We start from the raw sequence: 25000 nt of genomic DNA on the forward strand, positions 1-25000 counted from the left end.
GAGTGAGCCAATCAGCAGTAAGAGGCGTGTCTAATAATGATGGTGAGAAGAGAGGCTCAGTGCACGTCATTATTCAAACACACGACACACAGGACGGACATTAGTGGAGAACTAATATATGCTGCTTTTGCTTGACTATGCTCGTGTGTCATGTTGGCTTGTTTGTTCATTTGTGATCGTATTGTGGCTCACTTCAGCAATGATAAAGACCCGTTCATTTATATATAATATATTACAATATATTCCACAGCATGTAGCTAAACAAATAACATGTTACATATTTTTTAGTAGTTATTTTTGAAATTTATTTTTATTTTTTAATATTTTATTCTTATGATTTATATTATTTTCATTAGCTCCAAATATTCCAGAATTCCTGTTTCAAAATAATGTGTTAATTGTTGTGTACATTCATATAATTTTATTAAAATGGGGCATATTGTGTTTGTGTGTGTGTGTGTTTGTGTGCGTGTGCGTGTGCGTGTGCGTGTGTGTCAGGGTTTGTTCCGAGTCGCTCCGTCTGCCTCGAAGCTGAAGAAGCTGAAGGCATCATTGGACTGCGGCGTTCTGGACTTTCAGGAATATTCTGCGGATCCGCATGCGATTGCAGGTGAGCTTTACACACACACACACACACACACACACACACACACACACACACACACACACACACACACACACACACACACTCGTTCTGAAGCATTAGCTAATCCTGACCATGCAGGTATTTCTCTTTATTATATATATATATATATTTATATTATTGATCGCGGCTCATTGTGTTTCTGTGGCCGTTTCAGGTGCTCTGAAGTCATACCTGCGCGAGCTGCCCGAGCCCCTGCTGACCTTTGACCTGTATGAGGAGTGGATTCAGGCATCAAAGTGAGTCAATAATCATCAAGAACAGTTTCTGATGGTTGGTGTGCTGGTGGAGTTATTCAGGAGTGTGTGCGTGTGTGTGTGTTAGTATTGCGGATCAGGACATGCGTCTGCAGGCGCTGTTATCCACCTGTGAGAGGCTGCCCACTGCAAACAGCAACAACTTCAAGTGAGTCCAAAGATCCCACAGTTACTCATATATAGTATATTAGTATATGACTTTGAACTTTTTATATATATATATATATATACTCACACACACACACTCTCTCTCACATACACACATACAAACACATTCTGTTTCTCACATAACTGTATATCTTTCTTTTTTTTTAAACACTTTTTTTTACTAATCTCATTAAGTTTAATAAACTGTTTTTGCTGTCAGATTTCAGGCGGTCATGTTTCACGGTTTCATTTCCAGGTATTTGATTAAATTTCTTGCCAAGCTGAACGAGTATCAAGATTATAATAAGATGAGCCCAGGAAACATTGCGATCGTCCTGGGGCCGAACCTGCTGTGGGCGCGAGCGGACGGGTGAGCGGGCGGCGCTTCTTCACACACTTCCGCATCTTTACACACACCTTCAGCATCTTTACACACACCTTCAGCATCTTTACACACACCTTCAGCATCTTTACACACACCTTCAGCATCTTTACACACACCTTCAGCATCTGTACACACACCTTCAGCATCTGTACACACACCTGCAGCATCTTTACACACACCTTCAGCATCTTTACACACACCTTCAGCATCTTTACACACACCTTCAGCATCTTTACACACACCTTCAGCATCTTTACACACACCTTCAGCATCTTTACACACACCTTCAGCATCTGTACACACACCTTCAGCATCTGTACACACACCTGCAGCATCTTTACACACACCTTTAGTATCTTTACACACACCTTCAGCATCTTTACATACACCTTCAGCATCTTTACACACACCTTTAGCATCTTTACATACACCTTCAGCATCTGTACACACACCTTCAGCATCTTTACACACACCTTTAGTATCTTTACACACACCTTCAGCATCTGTACACACACCTTCAGCATCTTTACACACACCTGCAGCATCTTTACACACACCTTTAGTATCTTTACACACACCTTCAGCATCTTTACACACACCTTCAGCATCTTTACACACACCTTCAGCATCTTTATACACACCTTCAGCATCTTTTCACACACTTTCAGCATCTTTATACACACCTTCAGCATCTTTTCACATACCTTCAGCATCTTTACACACACCTTCAGCATCTTTATACACACCTTCAGCATCTTTACACACACCTTCAGCATCTTTATACACACCTTCAGCATCTTTATACACACCTTCAGCATCTTTACACACACCTTCAGCATCTTTATACACACCTTCAGCATCTTTATACACACCTTCAGCATCTTTACACACACCTTCAGCATCTTTACACACACCTTCAGCATCTTTATACACACCTTCAGCATCTTTATACACACCTTCAGCATCTTTACACACACCTTCAGCATCTTTATACACACCTTCAGCATCTTAATACACACCTTCAGCATCTTTATACACACCTTCAGCATCTTTACACACACCTTCAGCATCTTTATACACACCTTCAGCATCTTTTCACATACCTTCAGCATCTTTACACACACCTTCAGCATCTTTATACACACCTTCAGCATCTTTTCATATACCTTCAGCATCTTTACACACACCTTAGCATCTGTACACATACCTTTAGTATCTTTACACACACCTTTAGTATCTTTACACACACCTTCAGCATCTTTACACACACCTTTAGTATCTTTACACACACCTTTAGTATCTTTACACACACCTTCAGCATCTTTATACACACCTTTAGCATCTTTACACACACCTTCAGCATCTGTACACACACCTTCAGCATCTTTACACACACCTGCAGCATCTTTACACACACCTTTAGTATCTTTACACACACCTTTAGTATCTTTACACACACCTTCAGCATCTTTACACACACCTTTAGTATCTTTACACACACCTTCAGCATCTTTATACACACCTTTAGCATCTTTACACACACCTTCAGCATCTTTACACACACCTGCAGCATCTTTACACACACCTTTAGTATCTTTACACACACCTTTAGTATCTTTACACACACCTTCAGCATCTTTTCACACACCTTCAGCATCTTTACACACACCATAGCATCTGTACACACACCTTCAGCATCTTTTCACATACCTTCAGCATCTTTACACACATCTTCAGCATCTTTACACACACCTTCAGCATCTTTACACACACCTTCAGCGTCTTTACACACACCTTCAGCATCTTTACACACAGCTTCAGCATCTTTACACACACCTTCGGCGTCTTTACACACACCTTCAGCATCTTTACACACAGCTTCAGCATCTTTACACACACCTTCAGCATCTTTACACACACCTTAGCATCTGTACACACACCTTCAGCATCTTTTCACACACCTTCAGCATCTTTACACACACCTTCAGCATCTTTACACACACCTTCAGCATCTTTACACACACCTTCAGCATCTTTACACACACCTTAGCATCTGTACACACACCTTCAGCATCTTTTCACACACCTTCAGCATCTTTACACACACCTTCAGAATCTTTACACACACCTTCAGCATCTTTACACACACCTTCGGCATCTTTACACAAACCTTCGGCATCTTTACACACACCTTCGGCATCTTTACACACACCTTCAGCATCTTTACACACACCTTCAGCATCTTTACACACACCTTCAGCTTCTTTACACACACCTTCGGCATCTTTACACACACCTTCGGCATCTTTACACACACCTTCGGCATCTTTACACACACCTTCGGCATCTTTACACACACCTTCGGCATCTTTACACACACCTTCGGCATCTTTACACACACCTTCGGCATCTTTACACACACCTTCAGTATCTTTACACACACCTTCAGCATCTTTACACACGCTTCAGCTTCTTCACACACTTTCAGCCTCTTTACACACACTTCAGCCTCTTCACACACACTTCAGCTTGTCTTCTCACTCGTCTGTGTGGTTTCTCTCAGGAACATCACAGAGATGATGACCACAGTCTCGCTGCAGATAGTCGGGATCATTGAGCCGATTATCCAGCATGCTGATTGGTTCTTCCCTGGAGGTGAGATCCTATAATAGATAACAAAACCATGAAGCTTGGTTATTATTATAGACGTGCTAAATATCACTGTATGTACACTATATTGCCATTAGTATTGGGCCGCTCCTCTAAATCACTGAGTTCAGGTGTTCAATCTCTTCATGGCCACAGGTGTATAACTCCAGCTCTCGGCCTGCTGACGCTTCTACACACATTAGTGAAAGAATGGGTCGCTCTCAGGAGCTCAGTGAACTCAAGCGTGGGGCCGTGATAGGCTGACACCTGTGCAATAAGTCCATTCCTGACATTTCCTCACTACTAAATATTCCACGCTCAACTGTTAGTGGGATTAGAACAAAGTGGAAGCCATTGGGAACAACAGCAACTCAGCCACGAAGTGTTAAATCCCAGAGCGGGGTCAGCGCATGCTGAGGGTCACGGTGCGCAGAAGTCACCAACTTTCTGCAGAGTCAACAGCTCCAGACCTCCAGACTTCTGTGGCCTTCAGATGAGCTCAAGAACAGCGTAGAGAGCTTCATGGAATGGGTTTCCATGGCCGAGCAGCTCATCCAAGCCTTACATCACCAAGAGCAATGCAAAGCCTGGGATGCAGTGGAGTAAAGCAGCCGCCACTGGACTCTAGAGCAGTGAGACGTGTTCTCTGAATGAACAATCATGCTTCAGTCTGACAATCCCATGGACGAGTCTGGGTTTGGCGGTCGCCTGGAGAACGGGACTTGCCTGACTGCATTCTGCCAAGTGTAAAGTTTGGTGGAGGGGGATAATGGGGTGGGGTTGTTTTTCAGGTGTTGGCCCCTTAGTTCCAGTGAAAGGAACTCTTAATGATTCACCAAGACATTTTGGACAATTTCATGCTCCCGACTTTATGGGAATAGTTTGTGGACGGCCCCTTCCTGTCCCAGCATGACTGCGCTCCAGTGCACAAAGCGTCGCTCCATAAAGACATGGATGAGGAGTTTGGTGTGGAGGAACTGGACTGGCCTGCTCAGAGTCCTGAGCTCAACCCGATAGAACAGCTTTGGGATGAATTAGAGCAGAGACTGAGAGCCAGGCCTTCTCGTCCAACATCAGTGCCTGACCTCACAAATGAGCTTCTAGAAGAATGGGCAAAAATCCCCGTAAACACACTCCTAAACCTTGAGGAAAGCCTTCCCAGAAGAGCTGGAGCTGTTAGAGAGGGTGGGCCGACTCCAGATTAAACCCTACGGATTAACAATGGGAAGCTCTTGTTATGTGTGTGTAGAGGCGGCACAACACTTCTGGCAATATAGTGCATGCCTGAATTATGTAACATACATTTCCTAATGTAAAACGCTTCTGTGTTTGCAGAGATTGAGTTCAATGTCACGGGCAACTACGGCAGCCCCGTCCACACCAATCACAACGCCAACTACAACTCCATGCCGTCTCCTGACATGGACCAATCAGAGCGCAGACAGCCGGACCAGAGCAGGAGGCCCCTCAGCGTCGCCACCGACAACATGATGCTGGAGTTCTACAAGAAAGACGGGTCCGTCCAGTGTGTGTGTGTGTGTGTGTGTGTGTGTGTTTGTGTGTGTGTGTGTGTGTGTGTGTGTGTGTGTGTGTGTGTGTGTGTGTGTGTGTGTGTGTGTGTGTAAAGTGTCCTCTCCTCACTGTGGGTTTGAATCACTCATGCTTCTGCTTTTACTCCACTAATGCAGCATTAGGAAGATCCAAAGGTACGGTGACGCTTCTGTCTCTTCCTTTGTGTCAGACTCTCTGCTAACATGCTCATTCTGTTGTGTTTCTTCCTGGCAGCTCGTGAGGAACGTTGATAAAGAACATCAGTGTTTTATGAGTGACAGGAATTATGGCATATTACAATGTTTTAAGAGTATTTCAAAAGTTTGGGGTTGGTAAGTTTTTAAAGTCATGTCTCCTGCTCACCAAGGCTGTGTTTATCTGCTCATAACTCCAGTAAAGCAGTGTAATATTCCTCCAGTGTAGATCATCTGTTCTCTGTGTGAATATACAGTAAAGTGTGATTTATTCCTGTGATCAAAGCTGAATTTATCATCATTACTCCAGTCTTCAGAGTCACATGATCCTTCACTAATCATTCTCAGATGAGGATCTGATGATCAACACATTTAGGATTATTATCAGAGTTGAACACAGTTCATTTTTTTGTGGAAACTGTGACGCACTATTTTCAGGATTCTTTGATGAATAGAAAGTTCAAAATAACAGCGTTTATCTGAAATACAATCTTTTGTAACATTATAAATGTCTTCATTTTCAGTTTTGATTAATTTAATAAATTAGTTAATATTAGTTATATATTTTTTATATTTACTATTTGTTTCATTATATTCAATTAATTTGATATGAATAAATAGTTCTAAAATTAATTACTATTCTTATTCTTATTATTCTTATTATACAGTCTTGTTCAAAATAATAGCAGTGCAATGTGACTAACCAGAATAATCAAGGTTTTTAGTATATTTTTTATTGCTACGTGGCAAACAAGTTACCAGTAGGTTCAGTAGATTGTCAGAAAACAAATGAGACCCAGCATTCATGATATGCACGCTCTTAAGGCTGTGCAATTGGGCAATTAGTTGAAAGGGGTGTGTTCAAAAAAATAGCAGTGTCTACCTTTGACTGTACCAACTCAAAACCATTTTTTTACAAACATTTTTTTTTTCTGGGATTTAGCAATCCTGTGAATCACTAAACTAATATTTAGTTGTATGACCACAGTTTTTTAAAACTGCTTGACATCTGTGTGGCATGGAGTCAACCAACTTGTGGCACCTCTCAGCTGTTATTCCACTCCATGATTCTTTAACAACATTCCACAATTCATTCACATTTCTTGGTTTTGCTTCAGAAACAGCATTTTTGATATCACCCCACAAGTTCTCAATTGGATTAAGGTCTGGAGATTGGGCTGGCCACTCCATAACATTAATTTTGTTGGTTTGGAACCAAGACTTTGTCCGTTTACTAGTGTGTTTTGGGTCATTGTCTTGTTGAAACAACCGTTTCAAGGGCATGTCCTCTTCAGCATAGGGCAACATGACCCCAAGTATTTTAACATATGCAAACTGATCCATGATCCCTGGTATGCGATAAATAGGCCCAACACCATAGTAGGAGAAACATGCCCATATCATGATGCTTGCACCTCCATGCTTCACTGTCTTCACTGTGTACTGTGGCTTGAATTCAGAGTTTGGGGGTCGTCTCACAAACTGCCTGTGGCCCTTGGACCCAAAAAGAACAATTTTACTCTCATCAGTCCACAAAATGTTCCTCCATTTCTCTTTAGGCCAGTTGATGTGTTCTTTGGCAAATTGTAACCTCTTCTGCACATGCCTTTTTTTAACAGAGGGACTTTGCGGGGGATTCTTGAAAATAGATTAGCTTCACACAGACGTCTTCTAACTGTCACAGTACTTACAGGTAACTCCAGACTGTCTTTGATCATCCTGGAGGTGATCATTGGCTGAGCCTTTGCCATTCTGGTTATTCTTCTATCCATTTTGATGGTTGTCTTCCGTTTTCTTCCACGTCTCTCTGGTTTTGCTCTCCATTTTAAGGCATTGGAGATCATTTTAGCTGAACAGCCTATCATTTTTTGCACCTCTTTATAGGTTTTCCCCTCTCTAATCAACTTTTTAATCAAAGTACGCTGTTCTTCTGAACAATGTCTTGAACGACCCATTTTCCTCAGCTTTCAAATGCATGTTCAACAAGTGTTGGCTTCATCCTTAAATAGGGGCCACCTGATTCACACCTGTTTCTTCACAAAATTGATGACCTCAGTGATTGAATGCCACACTGCTATTTTTTTGAACACACCCCTTTCAACTAATTGCCCAATTGCACAGCCTTAAGAGCGTGCATATCATGAATGCTGGGTCTCATTTGTTTTCTGAGAATCTACTGAACCTACTGGTAACTTGTTTGCCACGTAGCAATAAAAAATATACTAAAAACCTTGATTATTCTGGTTAGTCACATTGTACTGCTATTATTTTGAACAAGACTGTATGTGTTAATATTTATTAATATAAATATAATAAATATTATATTTAATATTAAATATAATATTAAATATATTATTAATTCTGCGCGGATTAATTGCAAATTAATTAATTAATATAATCAACAATTAATATTTATATTTTAAATGTAATGTATATACTATTTTAATAATGAATATATAGTGTAATATAATATGTATAATATATTTACAATATAATATGTATAATTGTTACAGTTTGTTGTCCCAAGGAAGGAGATACCAAGACTTCCTAACTCAAAGACTCTTTATTAACGATATACTTCACTTCACCAGAAACATAGAACACTCTCGAAACATGAACAACAACAACGTATGTATAACGGAGACCGGACAAGGAAGGAATGAACATGAGGGAACTAAATAGACAGGGCTAACGAGGGGGACAGGTGGAACCGATGATGGTACACAGCTGACATTACTTAACAGCCGCGGGAGCTGAACTGAGGCGGGAAACTGAAACTGAGGGTGCGTCTCAATCAGCTCCCTAGTTCACTAGTCAGGGCACTGATCAGGACATAAGTCAATGGGCTGACTCCCTGATCAGTGCCCTGAAAACTGAACTAGGGAGCTGATTGAGACGCACCCAAAGGAACATGTGACAAAACAGAAAACCAGGGGGAAAAACACAGGAGACGATGACATCACATGTTACAATTATATATTTATATATATTTGTTTTATTGCAATCAATTAATTATTGATATTAATAAATATTTCTAAAATTAATTACTATTATTACGTGTATTCATATTTATTAATATTAATTAATTATATTAAAATATATTAATTATTTATATAATTTATATATATATATATATATATATATATATATATATATATAATATAAAAAACACTTAAATTAAATAATATATAAACATATATAGATAATATTTAAATAATTAATATATAATTTCTTTATTGTCACTTTTTTTCAACACTGTATTTATTGATTTTGAAAACATCACAAAAAAAAACTAAAAAAATAGTACATTATTATCATAACACCTGATGCATGTTAAGCCATTTTACACCGAAAACAGACTATTAAGATCGGCTTCCTTCAAAAGTTCCATAAAAGGTTTCCATACGTTGTAAATCTTTTCAGGTTTTCCCTTAACAATACATGCAAGTTTTTCCAAAGCCAAGCAGTTAGACAGTTCCTGTTACCATTGTTTAAAACTAGGACTTGCTACACACACACAGGGTGTGCTACTGTGAGTTTTGCTTGTAATAAACAGAAAATCAATATTTTCTTACCTGAACTGGGTAATGTGCAAGTTACAGGAAACATATTTAGTATACAAAGTTTAGGACATATAGAAGCATTTTGTTTCAAAACCAGTGACAATAAGTCTAAAATCTTTTCCCAAAACTGTTGAACTTGAGAACACTAAGCAATGGTGTATAATGTTCCTGTCTATAGGTTGCTCTTTATGGTCACTTTTTTATTAAGTTAATGCATCATTGCTGAAGATTTAAAAATCTTTCTGATCCCAAACTTTTGAACTGTAGTGCGTTCCTAGGCTGACATGCTCTTGTTTCGAGGGATCTGATTGGCCGTGTGTCTGCCCCATTGCAGTATGGGAGTGCGAGTGATGGACACTTCCTGGGTTTCTCGGAGAGGCTCCTCGTCGTCCCGTAAAAGCTCGTCGACTCCACCCAGCGTTCATCCGCCCGCGCCGCCGTTTGATGCGCTGAACCCCGAGCAAGCAACCGATGTCTCCGCCTCCCCCTCGCAGACTCCGCCCCCCATCTGCGGCGATAGGACCAGGTAAACCGAGGCGACCAATAGGAATCCAGTGCACATGATGTAATGCTGTGAGATCACATGACTTCTGCCCCTTTAAATTCAGCTAGCTGTGGACATCATGAATATTAACATAATTCAGTTATAATCTCAGAGGTGGACAAAGTACACAACTTCATTACTTGAGAAAAAGTAACAGTACTGCTGGTCAAATATTACCTCGTTACAAGTGAAAGTTGTAAAAACAGATTTTTACTGGAGTAAAAGTACAGAAGTATTTGTTTTCAAAAGTACTTAAGTATCAAAAGTAAATGTCCTTCTTTATGTCGCCGCATTATTGTATTATAGTTGTATAAATGCACATTATGCCATCATGGTTTAAGCCAGTCAGTGACGCTCCATCTGACACACTAGCAGACGACTAACTTAAACTCATTTAAATACTTGTAGAAAAGTTACAAAGCTGCTGTCACTTTAAGGCCGAATGCACGGATCCAATACACTGATACACATCTGATATTCTCACACTGTTCACCTTCACTGAAGACAGAATCAACTTTGTTTATGTCAATACTCCACTAAATGAGCATTTGGACATCCGTCTTCTTCCATTTTGCTCTAAACTATAAATCAGTGTTTAATAAATGCTGTGAAATCATTGAACTTCACGAGACTCTACAAGAGTGATTCCTGAAAGGCTTTCTGCAAAAACCCAAACACCTTTTAAAGGGTCATGAAGCCCTAAACCCTTTTCTGAGATTTTAACAGAAGTATGTGTGTTGAACATCATGGAAGACAATGTTACCATCTGTTAGTTTTGAATGTGGGAGACAAGTAGTTCATTTTAAGCCTTTTTGCTCTATTTTCAACTTCCTGGTTTACATTCATATTCATGTCAACGTCATAGGTTGTGGCGGTTTCTTGTACTATAGTACGGCGATGACTCATCGCTGTCTCATAATTATTCACTAGACTGCGTGTCTTTATCCTATAAGAAGACGAGTTGCTTAATTCATGACAGCACGCGTTTGACAGGCATTTTCCTCTGACTGACGCAGCGGCAAGTGAGAGATGCATTAAAGGAGTACTTCAGGGCTGGGAAGATGAATCTGTATTTAAACTGGGTCATCAATGTAGTAGAAATGTGAAATTATTTTTTAATTTGGTGCCTTCTAGACTGAGAAAAGACAGAAAATGTATTTTTGTCTCATGGGGATGAACGACTACAATTCCCAGAATGCTTCACTGCCCTGTGAGGCCACTCCCACAGCCACCGCTACTGGATTACTGTGACTGAGTTCCTACAATTAAATACTGAACGTGTCTGTTCAATATAACGATCGAGTTGCCGCGTGAGTCTCACAGCAGACTCAGATTAGGAGTCAGATTACATTTAACGTCATAAATGAGCTGATGAGCTCTCGTGATGAGAGCTGAGGTAATCGCGACCACATTCGCGGCATACATTCACAACGCGTTTTCAGTTCATGCCTTTGGAAGCTTAACTTTCATATAAATTAATTTGAGAAGTTAAAACACTTACATTGCTTAGCATCCGTTTAAATGAGTGCCTGTAGCTGAGCTGAGCTGTGAGTGTGATCTCCATCCTCATGAGCGGGTTCAAAACATGAGGAAATGTCTCCCTCTGCTGGCTGTAGTCTTTAGCCTTTGGGCAATCATTCCTCTCGTGACGCAAATATCGTCAATTTGCGTCACGAGAGGAATTTTTCCAGAAATAAAATGCATAAATCTCTTGTCTCAGGGGGATATGAGGGGGGAAAGCACAATCATTTGAATATACTCCAGGGTTTCTACTGATACAAAGCCATATGCTAATTGCTGAAGTAACCCTTTAATGGATCAAAAACGAGTGTTTTTTCCCGCTTTGTATGAGTGTCTGCGTTGCCTGCGTTCTTTTCGATAGATCCTGAGTCTTCACACACACACACACACACGCACGCGCAATTTGTCCCGCTGTGAGTGTAACCGCTCTTCACGGCTATTTAACAGCCCAAACGGCACATAACGCCACAAAATTAGCCTCAGAAGTTATCAAAGTTAAATAACAGCTTGTTGACATATATTTTCAAAGCAGAGAACAATGGCTGTGCATTAATTAAATTGTGTTGCATGTAACGTAATGGTTATTTGCAGCTTGCATTTGTAGGTAGCTTTGATGCTTTTAATGAGAGCGAAATAAAACTGATTGATCTGCACTCCGCCGCTAAACCACGCCCGCTTTTATAGCATTTTCAAAAATGTGGTGAGAACTGACTGCTGCTGAAACAGGGGGTTTCATGACCCTTTAAAGAAGAAAAAAATCATCCACTGACTTTCAAAGCTGCGACAGAAACGACTTTCCACTTCGAGGACCTTGATAGAAATGTAGTGGAGTAAAGAGGACGATATTTGTCTTTCAGATGGAGTGAAGTTAAAGTCAGAAGATTACAGAAAAAATAATACTCCAGTAAAGCACAGAGACTCAAACAGTGAACTTCAGGACAGGACTCGAGTGAATGAGCTGAGGGACTGTCCAGCTCGTGTTATTCCTAACCTGTATGATTATGATAAGTTATTATTCTCCGCTTGAACTGTTGCTTTGTGGCAGTCTGAATCCTGATTATATATTACTTTATGATCCTAGATATGTCAGAATGCACATGTATGTGTGACACATGTTCAGCTCATCATCAGACAGGCCTTGTGTTTTATTCACTGCTGTGTGTGTGTGTGTGCGTGTGTGTGTGTGTCATGAATATTTTAAAGGAATGCTCTGGGTTCAAAACTTACACTCTCTCCATAATATTTGTGGAAAATGATAGAGTGGATTAACGCAGTTAGAAAAAACAAAAGCAATAAAAAAAAGTGCACATATACATTTATAGCCATTATATTATGCTAAAATGATTGATACTTATTATTAATTATTAAGTAATTAAGTTAGCAGTAATTTAGTTAAGTTATAATTTATATGGAATATAATTAAGTAAATTATTTAAAAATAAATAATTAATTATTAATATTTTTAATATTTACTATTTGTTAAATTACAATCAATTGATTATCCATAATAATACGCATTTCTAAACGTAATTACTATTATTATAATATTATGTATATATGGATATATTTATATTTAATATATAATATTTTAATAATTTATATAATTAATATAAAAATGTGATTTTAATTATTTTTGTTTTGAGAATGTATTGTTTGTGGTTAATTAATTTAATTAGAATTAATTAATAATATATACATTTGTATAAAAAAAATTAATATATGATTTGTTATTATTAATACATATTAATTTTAATTATTAATATTTTTATTATTTACTATTTGTTTAATTGCAATTAATTATTGTTATTAATTAATATTTCTGAAATCAATTCTGATTATTTTTATTAATATCTATTAATAGTAAATTAATAAATAATCACATAGTAATATATATTAATAACACTATTTTAATTATTAATGTTTAATCATATTTATTAGTTATTAATGTAAATTGTTATGCATAAATATTAATTTGACTATCATTAAATCAATGATGAAGAAATATAAAATATTTAATATTTACTATTATATATTACTTTAATATTTCTAAAATGAATGATTAAATATTTGTATTAATTTATTAATTAATTGTAAATAAATAATCCCATTTTTAATAATTATTTAATGAATGAATACGTATCAATATGATTAAATATAATGATAAATTGAAGTGATGAGTGTAAGGCTGTTGATGGAGCTGAACGGATTGATCCTCCTGAGCGCTGACTCCCACAGACGCCTCAGGCCCAAGAGTTCCCCTTTTTTATCTGTCAACCTTGAAAATCTTTGCAGCTCTGACGAGGCGTCGTCCAATTGGCCGGACTCCTGCCTCGCTGGCCCCTCCCCTGAGGAGGATAGGCCGCCGCCCCCATACCCCTTCCCCCCCTCCTCCTCTTCCTCCTCCTCCTCCTCTTCTTCACTCCTTCACTCTCGAGCTCGTCCCTCCGCTCCCGAATCCGTCCCTCCTCTGGTGTTTTCCCGCTGGTCCGTTTATAGCCCGCCTCCGCTCCTCCATTGCTCCGCCTCTCTGGACATTAACTCCAACCCCAATCCCACTGAGCCCCCCCTCCCGCACGCGCCCCCCCCGCCCGTGTATATTAAGCCCCCCCTCGTCCTGCCCTTTAACCCCCATTCTGCTGCTCCGCCGTGGGCCTCGACTCGAGAGCGGGGACTCCGAGTGCCTAGGTAAATGTTTTTATCAGTACAGTAACGTTTGGCCTCTTCTGTTATGAATATGATTAATATGCCCCTGAAGATTTGCTTTGAATCTCCCCCTGCACTGCTTTAAAATGAGCTACAGTCCCTGCTGGCTAATTAAGGGTTTTTCATCTTTGCGTTTGAACTCCCGCCACTCCAGCGTGGATATTAAATATATATGTTTATTTCACATGCACTTCATTGATGTGTTATTTGTTTTTTCATAAATAAAAAGTGTCTCTATCAGATTCACCTCATTTCTGTTACCAAACGACACGATTTCTGATTGGAGTTTAATTCATTTTAATGTTTAGAAATGTGTGTGTGTGTGTGTGTGTCTGTGTGTGTGCATGGATGTGTGTGTGAGAATGAGTGTGTGTGTGTGTGTGTGTGAGTGAGTGTTTTTGTGTGTGTGGGTGTGTGAGAGTATGAGTGTGTGAGTGTGTGTTTGTGCATGTGTGAGTGTGTGTGAGTGTGAGTGTGTGTGTGAGTGAGTGACAGTGTTGGTGTGTGACTGTGTGTGTGTGTGTGTGTGTGTGTGTGTGTGTGTGTGTGTGTGTGTGTGTTTGTGCATGTGTGAGTGTGTGAGTATGAGTGTGTGTGTGTGTGTCTGTGTGTGTGTGTGTGAGTGAGTGACAGTTTTGGTGTGTGACTGTGTGTGTGTGTTTGTGTGGGTGTGTGCGTGCATCTGAGTGTGTGTGTGCATGTGAGTGAGTGAGTGTGTGTGCGCGCGTGTGTGTGCATGAGTGTGTGTGTGTGTGTGTGTGTGTGTGCCTGAGTGTGTGAGTGTTTGAGTCTGTGTGTGAGTGTGCTTGAGTGTTTGTGCGTGTGTGTGTGTGAGTGTGAGAGTTTGTGTGAGTATGAGTGTATGTGTGAGTGTGCGTGTGTGTGTGTGTTTGTGCACGTGTGTGTGTGTGTGTGAGTTTGCGTGTGTGTGACTGTTTGTGCGTGCATATGTGTGTGTGTTTGTGCGTGCGTGTGTGTGAGTGTGAGAGTGTGTGTGAGTATGAGTGTGTGTTTGTGAGTGTGTCTGTGTGTGTGTGTGTGTGTGTGTGTGTGTGTGTGTGTGACTGTTTGTGCGTGCATATGTGTGTGTGTTTGTGCGTGCGTGTGTGTGTGTGAGTGTGAGAGTGTGTGTGAGTATGAGTGTGTGTGCGTGTGTGTGTGTGTGTTTGTGCACGTTTGTGTGTGTGTGTGTGTGCGTGTCTGTGACTGTTTGTGCGTGCATATGTGTGTGTGTTTGTGCGTGCGTGCGTGTGTGTGTGTGTGTGTGAGAGTGTGTGTGAGTATGAGTGTGTGTTTGTGAGTGTGTCTGTGTGTGTGTGTGTGTGTGTGTGTGTGTGTGTATGAGTATGAGTGTGTGTGTGTGTGAGTATGTGTGTGTGTGTGTGTTTGTGTGTGTGTGTGTGTGTGAGTGTGTGATCGTTGTGCGTGCGTGTGTGTGTGTGTGTGTGTGTGTCTGAGTGTGAGTGTTTGTGTGTGTGTGTGTGTGTGTGAGTGTTTGTGCGTGCGTGCGTGTGTGTGTGTGTGCGTGTGTGTGTGTCTCAGTGTTTGTCCGTGTTTGTGAGTATGAGCGAGTGTTTGTGCGTGCGTGTGTGTGTGTGTGTGTGCAGTTAATGGATGTCTGTGCTCATTTCTGTCATCAGCGCTCAGAAGAGTAAGGAGCCGTCGCCTGTGATTGGTCAGAGAGGAATCTCACCAACAGCTCCCTCTGGTGGACAGAGCCAGCTCTCAGACCAGAGTCCTCACACACTACGCAAAGGTGTGTGTTCAGCCTGTGCATGAGAGAGACAGTGAATAGAAATGCATTGATGCATTTGCATTGTGCATTGTATGCATGCATTTAAAGTAATTTGTTTTAAAATGTAGTTTAGGATATAATGCTAGAATACTTTAAAAAAAAACGTTTGTCAAACTTTTTCCTTTTTTTTAAAGGTTTTTCGCCCCCGATTTTTATAAATACTTTTTTTTTCTTTTACTAAAGTAATTCAACAAAGTAATAATAATGTAGTTTAGGATATAATGCTAGAATACTTTTTTACTTTTACTTTGTTTTACTTTTTAATAATTTTTTTTGTACTTTTTAAAAAACGTTTCTTTTACTAAAGTAATTCGTGGTGTAATGTAGTTTAGGATATAATGCTAGAACACGTTTTCCTTCAGTTTCCAGAAAGCTGGCCCCCATCCCTCCGAAGAGTCCGTTCTCTCCGGCCGGCTGCGTGTCGGATCTCTCTCCGGGTCCGTCTCCAGTGAGTCTGTCCCCGACCCCCCCCAGCCCCCCGTCGCTCTACAGCTTCAGTTACCCGCAGGTCCCCTCGCCCGGACACATGGCCCCAGCATCCACGCTCTCGTCCCCGCCGCCGCCCAAATCCCGGCCCACCGCCAAACCGCCCCGCCAGAGACCCCACCTGCCCCCCCCACAGCCCCCCGGCCCGGGTCTGAGTCCGCAGGAGCACGGGTCGGGCCTGCTGGACGGACTGCCGGCGCCGGAGAGCATGTCTACAGGTAAACACCGACACGTTTGCACCTTACAAATAGTAAAGTTGTGAGAAATTTCAGAGTGCCCCTATTATGCTTTTTACGTTATTGTCTTGTTTTGGGGTAAAATAACTCCAAATGAAGAGAGTTTTTGCTTAAAATAAGATAAATAATCTGCCAATGGGGTGAGAGAAATAATCTTAATTCAAACAGAAAACAAGATTATTTTTCTCACCCCATTGGCAGATTATTTATCTTATTTTAAGCAAAAACTCTCTTCATTGTGAGTTATTTTTCCCCAAAACAAGACAAAAACAAAATGAAGAACCTTTAAAATATCATAATGGGGCACTTTACAACTCCAGGTGTGCGGTGTTTATAAAGCTGCACAATTTGGCCAAATACATTCTGATTATATAATAATAATGCTAACAATTATTGTTTTTATGATTATTTTTAATAATAAAACATTAAATAAAACAAGAAATATTACTATTATAGTATTTAACTGTAAAATATTATTTTAAAATATATATGTATATAATATATATATATTTTACAGTACAACTTCTGTTTAAAAAAATGGTGATGGTGTTTTAAATTGTAATAATCTGTGTTCGTAAGGGTGCATAATTTGTCCAAAAAACTAATATATCAAAATGACTAAAATAATAATAATATTATATTACTAATTATTATTATTTATGTTATTATTAAATAAAATATTAAATAAAATAAGAAATATTACTATTATAATATTTAAAAAATCTTGTATTTAAAAAAAATATATAATTTTATTTTACAGTACAGATAAATAAAATAAAAATATATATAACATTATTATATATAAATGTATAATAATTATATGTATATATTTTTTGAAACATTCTTAACTGATATTTGCTTTAACTATATGAGCCAACTTGAAGATAGAAGTTATATCATCATATTGCCTTATCTGTGAAGGACACGATTATCTCTTATTTGCTGTCGACTCTTTGGAACAGAGCCGAAGAGAACAGAGACGCACGTGTGTGTGTGTGTGTGTGTGTGTGTAATATCACATCTGTCGGGTTCAGGTGGTTTTGTGTTGTTTTGCAGCGGTGTGAGGTCGTGGGGTTCAGTGGGCTTTGGCTCAGAAGGGTAAGCAGAAGTGTGTGTGTGTGTGTGTGTAAACTCACCCGCCGTCATTCACTAACGCATGGCGCTGCCCTGCTCCTGCCCCGCATGGCTCTCGCGTGTCCCTGTGATCCGTCCACACACTCCATCTCACGTGTGTGTTCACTTCATCAACACACACACCCTCCACTGTTCCCTATTGAACCCAGTTTGGGTAAAACCCGCTCTAAAGATTCATGCACTTACATCAAATGCACCTTGAATATTATATTAATATTGCAGTAATATCTTCACGATGCATCAATGATGTCAAACATGAGTTTGCATCACATGATATATATATAGCATCATACAGTATGGATGACTGTTATTTTTATATCGTAGTCACTGTGAGTTGCATAAATATATTTATTTTGTGTTCCACTGAACAAATAATATCACCATACAGGTTTGAACAACATGATTGTGAGTAAATTATCATTTTTGGTGCAAATAACAATTCTGAGAAGTTGTTTAAAGTGTTACGCCACTGGAGGGAAATTTCACCTCATATCATATTTAGCAATATTTTAGAAGGATTTAAAAAAATTGTCAAGTTCGGGGTCAGTAATAAAGATATTAATACTTTTATTTAGCAAAGATGCATTAAATTGTTTAAAAGGAAAGACATTTAAGATTCCATTTCAAATAATCTTTTGAACTTTCTATTCATCAGAGAATCCTGAGAAATAAAATGTCAGTTTCAACACTGTAATAATAATCATAAATGTTTGTTGAGCATCAAATCCTCATATCAGAATGATTTGTGAAGGATTATGTGACACTGAAGAATAAATATATAAATATAAATGCAACTTTGATCATATGAATAAATTATAGCTGCAGGCAATGATGTGGGGGCAATACCCTGGAGGAGCAACAACAGCAGTGAACTACTTTTTTAATAATAAAATTAAAAAAGCATATTGGGTAATTGTATGTTTTATTTTTGATTGATTTTCATGATTTATCACACTTTTATGTGGTTCAGATACAATAATATTTTGAGTTTCTATTTATTAAACAAATTTCCTCCATTGTATCAACTCACATTTTTATTTTCAATAAACTAAAAATTTGTATGCAACCAGGTTACTTACTTCTTTAAGTTAAACCAACATTTTTTTTTAAAGTGTGTGAAGCATATTTAACACAAATTCAGTCATTTACACTTTTTGGGCCAATTCATATTTTTGCCTATCATCTTCTGTCCTCTGTTGACTCGTGTCCGGTGTGTTTTTCCCTCCAGACTTGTGGTATGATTTGGACTTTCCCATAATAAGCGCTGAGCTGGATGGGAGATCTGGCGACCCCTACAGGAACTCTGTGTCTCTGCTGGATTCGGAGGAGGAGACTGAGAGCACCGCCCTATGACCCCTGGGATCTCCCAAAATCCTTTACCGCACAAATGAGGTTGTATAGTACACATTATAGGACATTAGCCTGGATCTGGACGGACGTCGGGACATCTACTCGTCTTCTTAGTTTTTTAGGTTTTTACGGTTGTCCATGTTGTTTGTTTTCTATTTGCCTTATCTGAGTTCTTGCACTTTTGCCTTGAAGTTGGTGTAGCGTACGTTTGGCTGAATCTCTGAGAGTCTGACGTGATTATAGAGATTTTAACAGGCTTTCCATCGACTGACGCGAGGGAGATTGTGTGTTTGAGGCCGATGTATCAGAAGTTTGAGGTCAGTAAGTTGTTTTTGAGGGTGCGTTCACACTTGTAGTTCGGTTAGTTCGGTTCGTTTGGTCCGGACCAAAAAACAAAAACAAAGCATATAGTCCTGGTCCGCTTAGCGTTCACACTGGCATTTTTAACAGCGAACCTAAAGTTACCGAACCAAAGGCTCAGGGAGACGCTCACAACCTGATTGGTCGGCTTATATGACGAATATCTCGCTTACCGAACATTCAGAACAACGCTGTGTGCCGGATTAAACGCCATTATTTTATGCGTGTACATATGGCATTATTTTTACCAGCTGAGAACTCATGAAGAGCTCATAAAGTGTTCAAAACATTCAAAACAGCAGCAGGATTTCCTCCGTTGTGCAGAAATAAAGATCTGCAAAAGAGACGGCCGTTCCGTCGTCTGTACCGACTAACGGGTCCTTATGAGAAGAACCAGGTTTGCTTTTTGTGCGTTTTTTCTCATTTTCGAAACACGCTCGTCGGACCAAATATTGATGAGGCTCTTCCTCGTTGCTCCACGTTTGCACTCTAACGTTAACGTTACTCATTTTGGACACACTGATCGATCTTTCCACGTCGTCAAATCAGCTGATTGTAGCGTCGCATCTTGTGACATCATGTCCTGTTTTTGGTCCGTTCACATGTCTTTGGTCCGTGTTGCGTTCATATATCACTCAAACCGCACCAGAGTTCGCTTGGAAGTGGACAGAGACCCATCTTTTAGCTTGTTTGGTTCGGATCGGATGGCAGCGTTCACATGTGTTTAAATGAACCGCACTAACCGAGCAATCGCACCAGGGTTTGTTTTAATCGAACCAAACATGACAAGTGTGAACGCACCCTGAGTCTCTTCTGCTCATCAAGGCTGCGTTTATCTGATCAAAAAAACAGTAAAATAATATTCCTCCAGTGTAGATCATCAGTTCTCTGTGTGAATATACAGTAAAGTGTGATTTATTCCTGTGATCAAAGCTGAATTTATCATCATTACTCCAGTCTTCAGAGTCACATGATCCTTCACTAATCATTCTCAGATGAGGATCTGTGAAAACCGTGACACATTCTTGATACTTTGATGAATTGAAAGTTTAAAAAACAGCATTTATTTGCAATAGAATCATTTTGTAACATTATAAATGTCTTTACTGTCACTTTTGATCATTTTAACGCATCCTTGCTGAATAAAAGCAGTAATTTCTTTGTTTAAAAAATTGAAAAATCTTACTGACCTTTTCAGGATTTTTACTATTGAGAAATGTTGATTTTTAACGTGCCGTGTCGAGTTAAAATTGTCCGCAAATGTGAGCCGAGACCCCGCGGATCACAGAAAACATCAGTTTTCTAAACGAGGGCCGTTTCTGAACGTGTTGAATGAATCCATTACTTTTTCCCAGGTATTACCGGATAACAATTTTCAAAATCGAAATCATTCAAAGGGTTTTAAAAATGAAATACTGTGGGTTATTAGTAAGAAATATGTTCACTTTACTTTTGACCTGAAAAATCACATTTTAACCCTTTGATGCGTGAACCGAGAAGGTTTGGTTCTAGTTCTAAAACAGGAATAAATGTAAAGATGTATTTTGAGAGAGCACTGAAGTCGCAGATATTGTAGATATTCTCCTCAAAGGTCATCATCTATTCCTCCCTGAACGATTGAAATGTCTCATCTAGAAGATATCATGCCTCCAAGGGTTAAAACTCCCTGATTTTCCCAGGTTTTCCGTGTCTTTGGGAGCCCTGCACTGACCGAGCGAAGGTGTTATAAATGTTATAAATAATAATTCACAAACTCTGCTGTAAGTATTAGCATGTGTGAATGCTGTTCACCCTCCGCTGCAAACACCTGTACATAGTCTATAGAATCAAAGGTCAAATATATATAATCTCTTTCTCTCGCTATATAGATATAAATATATAAAAAAATATATATATATTCAGACAGACAATATTATTTTTGCTTCAGACACAATGCTGGTAAACGTGTACATACACTAATCTGAATGAAGGAGGAACCATTCAGACGCGCGAATGAGCTGCTGAGACTCAGAGGACAGGACAGCGACAGAGATTAAACCCAAGTCACAAGTTTACCTCGTACGGGATGGTGTGTGTGTGTGTGTGTGTGTGTGGAGGCATGTTTTTGTGACATATGCGGACACAAGTGTGTATAATGCCATGGGTATGACACAGGTATTACAGGAGAGGGTGAAATATGAGGACATTACCCATGGCCCCACTTTACAAAAGGCTTATAAATCACACAGGAGGAGTTTTTATGAGAAAGTAAAAATGCAGAATGTTTCCTGTGATGGGTAGGTTTAGGGGTAGTGTGTGTGTGTGTGTGTGTGTGTGTGTGTGTGTGTGTGTGTGTGTGTGTGTGTGTGTGTGTGATGGCTAGATTTAGGGGCAGTGTAGGGGGATAGAAAATATGGTTTGTACAGTCATTACGCCTATGTAATGTCCCTTATATGTCACACAAACAAACGTGTGTGTGTGTGTGTGTGTGAGGATTTCACCTCTATTCTGAGCTTCTATTGGACCATCCTAAACTAAATTTGACACTATTCCAGAAGTATATTAGTGGATCAGGGACACGGTGTAGAACTGTCTTTATTCCTCAGTTTTCTCATGTATTTTACAGCTAAATGCTCTGATTTTATTTTCCCAACGGGTGAGAGCAGATCCGTGAGGAGCAGATCTTCATTGGATGTGAATGTGCTGGTGTTTTCTGTAGAGATGTTTTATTATGGAGGTTTTGTTGGCCACTTTTATACTGGGGTTTTATCGGCACAAGCCCATTAAAGAAGGCACAGACGGAATCCGAGGGCTGGATTTAAATATGCTAATGTGTTTATTCGGATCTGATACTGGGAGTTAAAATCATAACTAGCCTAAATATTTAATACAAGCATGTGCAGCTTGAATGAAGGCCGTTCAGAATCATGTGTGTGTTTGATGAGGTAAAGAGTGTTTTTGTACAGATGCGCCGAAGTCTTAACTGGATGTTTGTAAATCTGCCGCATGCTTTGCATTCATGCATCTCAGTTTAAAGCACTTTTTATATTCGCTAGAGAACAGAAATATATAGTGCACACACTCCAACAAACCATCCGCCGCTCAAACTTCAGGTCTGTCATGCAGCAGACCATCCATTAACCTGAAATCTTGCATTCACTATCAGCTTTGATGTGTGTGTGAAGGTGTGTGTGAACTCATGGTCTCATATTGATCTGATTAGAGTGACTGGGTCAGCAAGCGAACTGTGTGTGTGTGTATATATATGTGTGTGTGTGTGTGTGTGTGATGGTTGGGTTTAGGGCCAGTGTAAGGGGATAGAAAATGCGGTTTGTTCAGTATAAAAACCATTACGCCTATGGAATGTCCCCATATGTCACAAACAAGTGTGTGTGTGTGTGTGTGTTAGTAATGAAGCATGCTCAGTCACGCCACCGCTCCTTCTGTCCGTCTCTTATTTATTTATATTATGTTTCATGCTTGATTTACACTTGAACAAACGGGGGCCAAATCAACGGGGCGTCATTTACTCAGAGAACAATTTTTTTTATTTTACATTTTGTTGATTTTTTATGAAGTGTGTCAAAAATGTGTTTGAAATGGAAAACTGGAATAATTTGAGACGGGATGTTCAAAGTCTCATGATGCTTAAAGAACAACATCCTTCATCAGAATGTGAGCTCAATAATAAAATCAATCATTTTTAATTACTTCTATTGGTACATGTATTTTATTCACTCTAGTCTGTTTGAAGTCGAGACAAAATGTAACCATTTCTGAGAGAAATAACATTACTTTTAAAGTTACAGCAAAATATCCAAGTTGCTTACTCAAATAAGTAACTTAGTTTTCTCCTTTATTGACTGACAGCTCTCCATGTTGAGAGAAAACGGGGGACCCAGAAAAAAAAAGTTTTTAGAATTTTGTATTTTTTCATGTCATTAAATTGTTTAGAGCATAAGAAACAAATGGACAGATTATTTTTTTGGAAAATTATTAGGGCTGTACTAGAATAATCGAATATTCGAATATTCGTTCGGTGAGGTGGCATTCGATTTTCAGTTTTGAGATTTGAATATTCGTTTTTTTTTTTTCAACACGTGACTTCCGTCGCGGACTCATTCTCACTCATGCTTGAAATAATAATAATAAATTTTAAAAAACACCGCAACATGCTTTCAATAAAAGCATCACGCATTTTAAAGATTTAAATTAACAAAAAGTCAGAATAAGACAAAATAAATCCCTTATATAGAATAAAACTAATTGTAATAGATATTACATTTTGTGTCATTTTAAAAACAATTCATTTATTCTTATTCAACTGTTTATAAGCATGCTACCGTGTTCTTTATTTTTTACAGTTCATTGAAATCACTGTGTGTTACTAATTTAATTTCTGTTTTGGGATTCATTTGTTTTAAAGAAAGGTTCGTTATTAATACCTTATTAAAGTTCTTGCTCTCAACAGACTTTGTGTTTTGTATCACTTGTGCACTGTCCGTTTTCGGAGCATAAACCTGCCCGTGTAATGCGTACCGGAAACTGTTCTATTTAAAAGATTATTAAATGTTTATTAATATTTAGAGAATGTGTGCCACCTGATCATATTGCACCAAATGCAACACTGCACTCCACTGGGTCTGCCGCAACACATTTACGATGCCGAAGAGTGAAACGTGAAGTCGTGAAAGATGATACAAATGCAAACCGACACTATTATTATATATTTAGCCCCACCCACCGAAGCTTCGAATATTCAATATTGATTGCCACCTAAGCTTCGAAGCTCAAAAAATGGCATTCGAAACAGCCCTAAAAATTATATTGTATTCATATGTTATGATACGTCCTCTGTAGTTGACACCAGGACTCAGTTGTTAAAAAAATTTAATGAAATGAAATTGCATCAATAGGCAAAAACAATGGGATTTATTTTTAATTCACGAATACATTTTTAAGTTTTAGGATTTTTTTAAAACAAACTTTTTTTAAAGATGATTCTGAGCTATGTTATAAAAGATATAACTGAATGCTTTGACATACCATCTTACTTAATGCAATATGTGAGTAAAATGGCCATACTTGGATTTTCCCACTCAATACAATGTATCGGTATATTGCATCTAATTTGCATATTATTGTGTTCTTGGTGCAACATGTATTGAAAAAAAGAAGTGTAATAAGGGGAGTAATAATTGGCAACATTTTCATAATAATATGTAATATTTCATAGGAATATTGATATGTAATTTATTTCCCTATTTACTTGTTGTGTCTCCAAAATGCCTGATAAACATGATTTATGTCCCGGTGTCCTCTACAGTGGACATTTATGAAATCAATGCTCTGTTTTGTAACAAAAAGTCATATTTTGATTAGAAACCCCATAGCATTTTCCTGAGATGTTGATTTATAACAAACAATCAGAAAATTAATCAGATTTAAATTATAATTACAAAATATTATCATATTTCCATAAGAGTGCTAAACATTAATGTCA

At 38.7% G+C, this 25000-nt stretch overlaps 1 protein-coding gene across 3 annotated transcripts in view; it reads left to right on the top strand.

The window, feature by feature from the left end:
* Positions 1-21883, top strand: part of arhgap44b (Rho GTPase activating protein 44b) — a 61712-nt gene extending 39829 nt beyond the window's left edge. Inside the window, exons 11-22 of one of the 3 annotated variants that reach the window (XM_067429470.1) lie at positions 499-610; positions 801-882; positions 968-1048; positions 1304-1417; positions 3996-4087; positions 5417-5597; positions 5770-5787; positions 9724-9915; positions 15798-15913; positions 16315-16656; positions 17731-17772; positions 19037-19174. In XM_067429470.1, coding sequence (XP_067285571.1) covers positions 499-610; positions 801-882; positions 968-1048; positions 1304-1417; positions 3996-4087; positions 5417-5597; positions 5770-5787; positions 9724-9915; positions 15798-15913; positions 16315-16656; positions 17731-17738 — 1338 coding nt within the window. In that variant the 3' untranslated portion in view covers positions 17739-17772; positions 19037-19174. Of the gene's footprint in view, positions 1-498; positions 611-800; positions 883-967; positions 1049-1303; positions 1418-3995; positions 4088-5416; positions 5598-5769; positions 5788-9723; positions 9916-15797; positions 15914-16314; positions 16657-17730; positions 17773-19036 lie in introns of all 3 variants that reach the window. The other 2 variants (XM_067429468.1, XM_067429469.1) reach the window with 2 other exon arrangements.
* Positions 21884-25000: the final 3117 nt, after the last annotated feature.

This window comes from Pseudorasbora parva, chromosome 21 (assembly GCF_024679245.1).
Source record: "Pseudorasbora parva isolate DD20220531a chromosome 21, ASM2467924v1, whole genome shotgun sequence".
Lineage (NCBI taxonomy): Eukaryota > Metazoa > Chordata > Actinopteri > Cypriniformes > Gobionidae > Pseudorasbora > Pseudorasbora parva.